Here is a 10,216-nt window from a genome sequence, read left to right on the forward strand (position 1 = left end):
TTGATCCCGCGGTTCCCGCGGTTTTTGTCGCGCGAGCACGTGTAACGTAAAGGTACAGCGTTAAAAATTCGATCGCGTAATTACCACATCGCGCGCTACAACTTTTTTCAACTTGGCGTTCGCTGGTTCTCCATGGCGGACGATTAACGCCCAGATAATTCCCACTGTAGTTAGAGTTGGCCGGGATTTATTCGAGCAGAAGCGTCGACGTAGTTAGCGGATAAATTTAAAGCTTAATTGAGTTAGTTCTCATTACGCCGCCTGTTTACTGCGATAACTTTCTTTTGTGTTGAGAACAGGGCTACGGTGATGTCCCCCGAGCATTAGATTAGACGCAGCGACGCGAGAGTTACGCGTACGGGCGGATTTGCATCGCGCTATGCGAGAGACGCGGCGAGGGGGAAAAAAAAAAAAAAAAACGAAAAAAATACGATTCGTCGTCGAATAAATTTTTTGCCCCGTCGCCGTACACCGATGTTTCCCGTATTCCCGTATCGCGCATTTTCCGTTTCCACCGTGGTCCCTCGGTGCGCGTCAGTGAAATTATTGCGCGCGTTATTGCGTAGTTTCGTTCGCTCGCGTCCATCGTGGGGAAGAGGAACGCGAATTAGGCATCCGTGAATGATCGAATACCGGGATCTGATGCGCGAACGATTAATGCACCGCGATGCCGTCGGGCTATTTTTTTTTTTTCTTTTTTTTTGCTATATTTTTAACGACGCCGCACGACGACCAAGCTATAAATATAGCGGAATTAAACGGAGAGCGGTGAATCATCGAAAGTGGCGCTGCAGTCGTTCCGCCATTTTTAGAGCGAAATATTGTATTACGAAAATAGTATTCTCACGCGCGAATTTTTCGTTATTGTTTTGGTATGTATACTCAGTAACGACTCTAGAGATTACAAAGTCTGGTATTTCTATTCCGATGTAATTAAATCATTTTCAGAGGTTGGGTTCTGTAGTGTGCAATATATACTTTAGAAACTTATAATGTTGAGGAAAGTATATTTTACGGGGCGTCTCGATTTTGTTAGTATGGTTTGTAACTTAAATTTATTGGACGAGTAATGTAGTGTAAAAGTACGTTAAAGAACACTACGATTAGATTTATCTATTTTTCGTATAAATGTGAATGTAACTGATAGAAAGTGGCTAGTCCAGACGAGTGCCCCGTTTGCCCGGTGCTGAGTACTGTACATTTATACGAATTTGAATTTTGATTAGGAGATTCTCGAAGATCGAAACGATCCATTTTTTGAAACTGCGAATTAGCATAATATTGAGTAATAATAATAGTGATATAACGCTTTTATTGGACCATAAACGTGTATGTGTACAGTATGGTGTAACAGGCGAGGTTCAGCACCGCTGGCATTGAGCCTAACCTATAAACCAGCCCGTAAATCTTGACTGACTGCATCACGTTCGCCGTGCATTTATTATCCTTTAAGAGCGTCTTGAAGCAATCGGACTATGAAATTAATCAAACTTTCTGATTTTAATAAAAAGATCGAACGTTGGTTACGAATCCGTGATAAATCAAGTTAAAATCGTGATCTATTTGAGCGACCGTACGGACGTATGATATAATAATATGATCGTTTAATGCGAATATTAATTCGTTTTCGAGATCACACAAAGAGGCGTATAATTTCAAACTGCATTTCCAATCATTTCACGCGTATAGCAATATACAACCGGTTCGGTCACGCGATATCAGAAAAATCTCCATTATTTTCAACGGTACGATAAAACGAATAAAAAAAGGTATCGTTTGTTCGGCTAGAAATCTATAAACACCGAATATTTAAAATTCGTTTCATCAAAGATTATTACGATCGATGAAAAACAATCAAAAGTTAATTATAACAAATATTTTGGCTGCGTTCCAGAACGTTACCGTAGCTGCGCTGCAGTACTCGAAACGATAGGAAATATTTTTTTATAATTGAATTTCGATTATCTCTTATCGAACGTTTCATCGAACTGATCGTGTGTATGTGTGTGTGTGTGTTTTAAGCTCTTGGTGTGTGAAATCAATTTTTCAAATCTATTCGCACCTAAATCGTGCACATATATTATATATTCCTTTCTTCGAGCTACCTGGCACTATCTCCCCGATATCAAGGAAAACTCGATACATTTCCTTCTCCCCGAATCGATGTGGCACCCGACAATTCGGTTTCTTTATTTTTCACGCTTCTAATCACCAGGCGGGGCTTGTATTTGAGCGACGTCCCCCTTCACGACGCCACCAGAGATCTTGTTCTGATGTCGGAGCAATTCGAGGCTGATTACAAATTAACGAGGAACTTGGAATTGCTTACCGATAAATTGCAGCAGACGTATCGCGAACTCGACGGCGAGAAGCAGAAGACCGACAGGTAAGGATTTCCGTCGGCGTAATTTTCTGATTAAGGAAATCCCCATTGGCCTCGTTTGCCATTTATCCAGGCGTGATTCCAAGGGGTGCGGGCAGGGAAACCGACTATTCCTCCGGCTTGAAATTTCTTTCTTGACAGGATACTCTTTCCCGCCGGAAATTGGATCGTGCTTCTTTTCCATCGAGCGCCACCTTTAAACTACGTCCATTCCGATGGACACCTGGAAAACGCTAGGGGTAGTAAAATACTCGCTGTTTTCTTTTCGTTCATTGGTACATCTACGTCTCGAAACGTGTAATTCAACCGAGAAACACTGATTCCGGAAAAATTGATAGACATCGGGAGCATAATTATGGAACAAAGATAATGTTGTCTAATTTCCGGATTTTTCAAACGAAAAGCCGGATCGTGGACTCGATATTATTACAATTACGCGTCGTTACCGCGTTGAAATCGTATACGTTGAAAAAATTAAGTACACGTTCGGTACAAAGACGAATCGTACGCTGTTATTGTCACTGACCTTGAAATGTCAAAGTTGCATAATCGTATAAAAATCCAACGATATTATCGCGAAGCAAGTACAACATTGGCACGAACTCTTTTCGTTGTCTTTAAATGCAGACTAGTATAAACCACCCCTGAAGTAGTTTCGATGGCGAGGCAACGAGCGAATCTTGTATTATTAAATTGAAAATTAAAAAAAAAAAGATAAAGCGGAAAACTCTGAGATCTTGTTTCGTTGCCTCGTTAGAGCGTTTCCATCGGTCGGTTTCATGATTTAAGGGGCAAACGAAATTAGCGAGTCGCTGACCTCGACGTGATTAAATGAAGTTCCATTAAAAGTTCCGCGTGTTCCGCAGGTTGCTGTACTCGGTGCTGCCCATTTCCGTGGCGAACGAGCTCAGGCATTCGAGGCCAGTTCCGGCGAAGAAGTACGATTGCGTGACTCTACTGTTCTCCGGAATCGTCGGTTTCGGGGCTTACTGCGCTGCTCACACGGACTCAAGTGGCGCCATGAAGATCGTCAACATGCTCAATCAACTGTACACGGCTTTCGACGTGCTCACCGATCCGAAGAAGAATCCGAACGTGTACAAGGTGAGCACTTTTCGAGGTTCCATTGGCGTCGGCTGCGATTTCAAACCGTGCGAAACACGATCAAAAAATCTATACCCTTTTCATCGGTGGAGATTTTCCAATTGAAAAGTTATTTTCAATTTTGAAATTCGACGATTGAGTGATACGATTATTTAAAATTAAGAGTTAAGTCGGGAAATTAAGGAATTATTTGTATTAGATATTCCTCTTTAGAGAATTGCACGGAAATTAACATCGAATAGGAAAGAATCGAATTGAAAGTTTCGTCTAATGAAATTGCACAGCGTCAAAGTGGGAGCAATAGAAGCGACTCAACATGTGATTTAATTGGTCAAAATTTGTACACTTCTTTTTGCGAGAAAACGATTCGCTTGCGAAATACGATTCCTTTCGATTTTTTTATCCTCTTACGGAGCAGAGTATATAGGGATACTGAAGGAAAAAATTTTACCTCGAATGTTCGAAACAAGAAGGAATTTTTCAAGAAATTCTTTCAACTAGATCTCAGCCGTACACACGTGTGTAAAATCATCCGTGACAAACATTTTGCAACCGCACGAAGGTTGTATCGTGGCGTGCATTAGGTCATCCCGTGAGTAATGCTATTTTTCTGTAGCTCGAGTAATAAAGCGATAAATCTGCCTGCGGTATACATCTATGAATAGGGAATACATTTTTTATATCTCGTTATTGTATTTATCGTCTTTATTGCGCAAGTGTAGAGACGCAGATACATAAATATTAAATAAGAAGCACGTAAGTTCGTCGGACACGAGATGCATCTGAAATGAAGCTATTCGAATCTAACGTATTTGACTAGTCCAAATGGAATATTTAATTCGTTTTCAAAATTTATAAGCGAAAAAGTTGTACAAGTTGTACACGTTGCGCTGTACGAATTTAAAAGAAGAAACGACGCAACTGTGGAAACGAAAAGTATATTTTAAATGTATTGAGAGAAATTCTATTAATGTCAATCTGTGCAAAAGCTGGTTTAAAAATTTTCCTCGAGGAATTATAACGTAGAAAAGGAATCTTGAACAGGAAAACCATTGAAGCTCTAGACACTTTTACCGTTGAAGAAGACCCAATCGTAATTTTTCATGAATTAGCACAGACACTTAATTCAACTCGTTCCACGGTTCACAACCAACGGAAAAGATGGGAAAGAACTGCAAATACATCCAGCTTTGATTACGTGGTGAAGAGCTCTGCCCTATTACAAAAACGCGAGGTCGCGCGTCGCAAAAAAAAAAAGAATTGCAGAAACTGCAAGACTTTAATTGGGAAATGGAAAACTACTGTGCTCGCCGGACATTGCCTCGTCAGAATTTCACCTTTTTCGAAGCAAGCAAAATTGCTTGGACAGACAACAAATGAGAATACGAGACAAAACGAGGAATATCATTGAGAAATTTGTCTCAATACCGAGAATATTTCGTGAAAGGGACATTGAAGTTGATGGTAGTAGAATGAGGAAGAATGATACGAACCGAAGGAAAATATATTGCTTAAAAACCGTTAACAAAGGCAAGGTACATTCGAGTCTGTAAGTCACTGGATGCTTAATAGAGTAAATGTGAAATAAAGAACAAATTAATATTAAAAGATTAATTTTACATTATAGCAGAAATGTTACTTATATTGTATCGTGAGCATTTTACCAAGCTTACATTTTCTTAGATGTTTTTACATGTTTGTAGATGTTCTTAGATTTTATTAAATTATCTTGGATTTTCTTAGGTATTCTTAAACCTTTTTAGATTATCTTAGATAATCATTGCATCGATGTATCCATTTCATTTAGAAATGATTTTTCAATGTAATTATAATATTCTGTCCATTAATTTTTACAGAATTTCTGTACTAATTCTACTTCAATCTTCCTATAATATTCTCCTTAAGTCATTGTTTAATTTCAGACAGCTTCGTCTTGGAAATTGATAACACGACAAGTTTAGTAAGATCCCTAGATTCAGGGATTTGGATTCGACATCGGTTATCCTTTCATAATCTTCCTTCTTTTAAACAAAATCGAACATCTGTTACCTAAGCTGTGAGATTACACGATGGTCTAATCGCCTGGAGTGATCCCCGCCAATCACTTTCCACCCTTCAGTCACAACTTTTGGGATCTTATTAAATTTATTGAATGCAAAAAATCTTATTTCATATACAACAAAAAAATACATTAAAGTACAAATTACTTTGGTAAGCATTATAAACTCGACTGTAAAATAATAACTGAAAATAAGTAAATATGACTAGTCATATTTAGTCATATTTCATTTGAGAGTGTGAGATCGTTTGAGAAAATTATTCTGCATTTTAATTTGCATTCTCGAAGTCGAACAAACAAGTATACAGTGACTTATGAATGGCAGTGTACATTATATCTGAGCAACCTACCGAAGAAATTGCATTACTTGCAGAGTGACCTAATATTTTTGGAAGCTTTCGTGGCGAGAAGAAAGTTTCCTAACGCGTTGCATTTAAAGTGCATTAATGCACGGCTGGAAACGATTCTGGGGGAAACATGAACAGACGTCGTTGTTAGCGACGGTGGCTATTTAAATAGCGATGGGAAAAACAGAAACTTTTTATACCTGTTGTAGCTCCTTTCATTCTATATCTTTAACTCCGTAAAAGTTTGCTTTTCAATTCGCAAGTGGACTTAGGATAGCGATAAAAGGTTTTTATAAGCGTGTATCCTATTTGAACTTGTTTCGAAACTTAACTGGTATAACTTCACGTGACTGAACATGGCGTCCTGTTAGAAACGGGTCAACATAATATCTTCGTCATTTTAAATAACAGGAAGCGTTGCATACGAAAATATGATCTCGAGGGATGTACAACATGGTGACAGCAATATTTTTGTAGAGAGAAACGTAGAAAATATTCAGAGGTCGACTCCGATTTTTTTATGAAATTTTTTTATGGCAGAATTAGATAAAATAGTAGTACATGTTTAGAATAATTGACGAGTATTTGTACAAAACGATGTAAATGTTAGAAATCTAATGTTTCGAGAGAAAAAAAAAAATGTATCAGAAAATTTTTCGAGAAAAGAAAAGAAATTTTTAATTTTGCATTTACATTGTTTTCCACAAAGAGTCTTCAATTGTAATAAGACACACGTGTCTTACAGTATCGTAGAGAGAAAGAAAAATGAATCTCGGGTCAAGGGGAATATAGCATCACGAGTAAGTAAAATATGGACAGTATCGATTAATTTTTGCTTATTTGTAGGCAGTTCGAAGGCTGATTAAAAAGTCTGACCAAGCACGGTTCGTAATTCCTTTCAAGATTGATCATTCTTTCTCTTTACAATGCAGGTGACATTACAATTCTGATACATTAATAGTAACATTTTTCAATCGTTTAAATCGGTCAAGATATCACTGTGGTCTATTTCTAGCGTGACATTGAAATTAGTGTTTACAAACAATTCCTATCGCACCATATATGACCCTAATATACATTCTATAGACACTATCCCAGTGTTTGTGCAATCACACCAGAGTGGTATATATGCATAACCACTTTGAACGCTTTCTCTGAAAACAGGTGAATATTTTCCATTAATACAAAATTACCTGTCTCGTAAACAGGGTCAAATAGGACATTCGTCTATACAATAATCTTTTATTTTATTTTCGTCACACAACACAATCTATTCGATACGCTGTGCATTAGTACTTAAAGACAATCTATAGTAAACGAAAGTAATAATAATAATTCAAACGCAACCCATTTGAATTCAAAGAACTAAAAACAACGCACCAAAAAGAAAACAAAAAAGAAACGAACAAACAAATTCGAAAGTGAGTTACACTGGTACCGTGCAATATTCTCGACCGAGTGGAATTTTTACCGAAGCCAGTATTTACAGAGTCGCGTTAGTCACGGTCGCCAGCGAGAACCTGTATTTAATATCAAATTTTCGAAAAGTGCATAGATCTCTTTCGCTATCAGAGAAAGACATCGTTAATATCGATTATACCTGGCTCGGTGCGCTATTAAAAGGCTAAACTAAGATCCACGGTATCCATTATACGTCCGACAACGGATATATTTGAATTTACGAGAAGGCTTGTTAGTACTGATCCACTTTGGTCGGACTAGGTCGAAACTGTTGGTGACAAATACATGGCCGTGAGCGGATTACCGGAACCATGTCGTTGCCATGCACGATGCATCGCTCGCCTAGCACTGGATATGATGGATTTAGCTGCAGACGAAGTGCAGATCGATGGCGAGCCTGTGGTAAGTCACCGTGTTCTTTTTTTTCCTCTCTCGCGCGGTCGTTCCCGAACTTCAATTTCGAACTTTCGCGGAGAATCTCGATAGACGACATCGATCGTCCTCGGGGACTATTACCGGATGGAACTTTCGCGAATTTAAATTTCCGACAAATAGTAATTTCGAGAACTCGATGAGAAAAAGTTCGCCAATATTTTACGAGGTATTAGTTGTAACGAAATCAGAATGCAGGAAAAATGTTCGTTCCGTCGACTTTTACGCCGCGCGCCATTTTTGTCGGTAAAATACTTCCCCTCGCTTAAGCCGTGGCTATTCAACTCGGAACTGGGCCGAGCAAACTTTATTTCTTACGTTGCTAACTACTATTATTAGTATTATTATATTTTCTTCTGAATTTTTCCATACCACGTTCTCGGTACAATCTAAAATCGTCAGACGTCAGCCACACTTTGCGAATTTCTACTAACAGAACAATAATACATTTCGAAAAAATCAATCGGTTAAAATTCAATATATTCAAACGCGCCGAAACTTCGCCGTTAAGAAAGTCGTCTACGCTTCAAGACAAACGTTGATACGAACTTTCTAAGCCACACTTCAGCTTCGACACACTCTTCCTCGCTAAATGAACAAATTAGAGTTCTTCCTATGTAAAATTTCCTCGCGTTGTTCGTTCTCGAGAAACGTTGATCTTCCAGGTTCCGACGAAATGCACGAATACGGTGAAATTGAAATTAACGATAATCGCGTATTCGCGTAGACTCGGGGACCGGAAGCTCGCGTAATCGAACACGCAACTCGGGGAAACGGGGCGAGAATTACCACGAAAAACATTGGACGTCCCGGTACTTTCGACTGTAGTTTTCACTCGGTGCGCGCGGCGTGCATCGACGATCGGCCGCATTCGATTATCCGTAAAAAGAGTCTTGTTCTTCTTCCTGAATACGGTCTTCCTGTTCGTACGCGAAAGCTTCCGCCGGCAGCGTTAACGCGGCCGACGTGAGGTGACTGCGTACGGGACGTTTATAAGACGATCCCGCCAGTGATACCGTGTCGCGAACTCTTTCGCAGAAAATCACCATCGGGATCCACAGCGGCGAGGTCGTAACTGGAGTAATTGGCCACCGTATGCCTCGTTACTGCTTGTTTGGAAACACGGTGAACCTCACCAGCCGCACCGAGACCACCGGCGAACCTGGAAAAATAAACGTCTCGGAGGACGCGTACAGGTACAAATTATATTTCGTACGAGATTATCGTCCTCGTGGTCGTGGTCGTGGTCTTGGTCTTGGTCGTCGTCGTCGTTCGCCCTCTTACTTTTGCCATTCTCTCGGTAAAAGTCGACGTCGAATCTTGGCGCAGGGAACGCACGTGCAACGCGATCGTAATCTCGCCAATGGATCGCTTAATGATACAGGATGCATTTTTGATCGACGAGATCCACTTTACGGGGATATTCGGCGCCCGAGAACAATAAAACGAGCACGGTAACGTCGTCGTACAGTACCAATCCACGATCTCCGTTTGACCTTGTTTTCGAATCGCCGCCGTTTTCCCGCTCCTTTCGGTTCCTTTTTGGCAAAGCGACGCGATGTTTACTAATAACGTTACGCGGTGACTCGGTGCGCGTAAAAAGATCAATAATCGGTCGTCCTTGCGGCGACACGAAGAATGGTCATTTCACGGACTTAATGTACCCACGGATAAGCAGATACAAGTAGGTCGAACGGAAATATTGCCGCGAGTTCGGAATAACATCGGATATATTGCGCCGAGCGGGTACTTTTTATTTCTTTTTTTTTTTTTTCATCGCTCGAAAACGAATCGGTTCCCAAGGTCGTTCGCGCCGATAAAGATACACCTCGCGCCATTTTCATTTTTCGTGTCACGAAAAGAGTATCTCGAGAATTTATCGACGTTGAACGCGTGGACGACGAGGGGTCGATGGTGATCGAGAGATTCGTTAGAGAGGAATTTCTTGGGGCTGGATAAGTGCAAAAAAAGGAAAAATCGATAAAAGATTCTCTTTTATCATTTTAATAGCTTCGAAATCTTGCAAACCATTACCCAGAGAAGAAGTGATTTCACCGTACAGAAATAATAAAAATATATCAATTTTTACGGTCCTGTTTTCCAATCGGTACGCTCCGTTCAATTTACGTTTCAATTGCTTCGTGATAATTAATTCGTTACATTAATTCCCTCGTAAAGTGAAAATTCACGATACGGATTCCACAATGGCGATGAAACGTTAAAGCGTCCTTTATACCGAACACGCGTCTCGAGTTGGTAACGCAAGCCTGCTAATCGTGTCCAGTAGCATTATCGTGACAATGAATTGTTTAGAGTAGGGTAATTCAATTACACGAGCCAACTCAGGAAAACCCCTGGCGGAACTGCAAATGGACATCCCTCTGGGAAATTAGTCGAACACTCGCGAAGTGGGGGAAGAGGTAAAATTTA

General features: G+C 40.0%; 1 protein-coding gene across 1 annotated transcript in view; it reads left to right on the forward strand.

Moving 5' to 3' along the window:
* The window catches only part of Gycbeta100b (guanylate cyclase soluble subunit beta-1-like), a 41,847-nt gene that overhangs the window by 23,221 nt on the left and 8,410 nt on the right, over positions 1-10,216 (forward strand). The window contains exons 10-13 of the mRNA XM_076323139.1: positions 2,216-2,386; positions 3,250-3,487; positions 7,616-7,756; positions 8,825-8,982. Coding sequence (XP_076179254.1) covers positions 2,216-2,386; positions 3,250-3,487; positions 7,616-7,756; positions 8,825-8,982 — 708 coding nt within the window. The remainder of the gene's footprint in view (positions 1-2,215; positions 2,387-3,249; positions 3,488-7,615; positions 7,757-8,824; positions 8,983-10,216) is intronic.

Source organism: Ptiloglossa arizonensis, chromosome 11, assembly GCF_051014685.1.
Source record: "Ptiloglossa arizonensis isolate GNS036 chromosome 11, iyPtiAriz1_principal, whole genome shotgun sequence".
NCBI classification, from domain to species: Eukaryota; Metazoa; Arthropoda; class Insecta; order Hymenoptera; family Colletidae; genus Ptiloglossa; species Ptiloglossa arizonensis.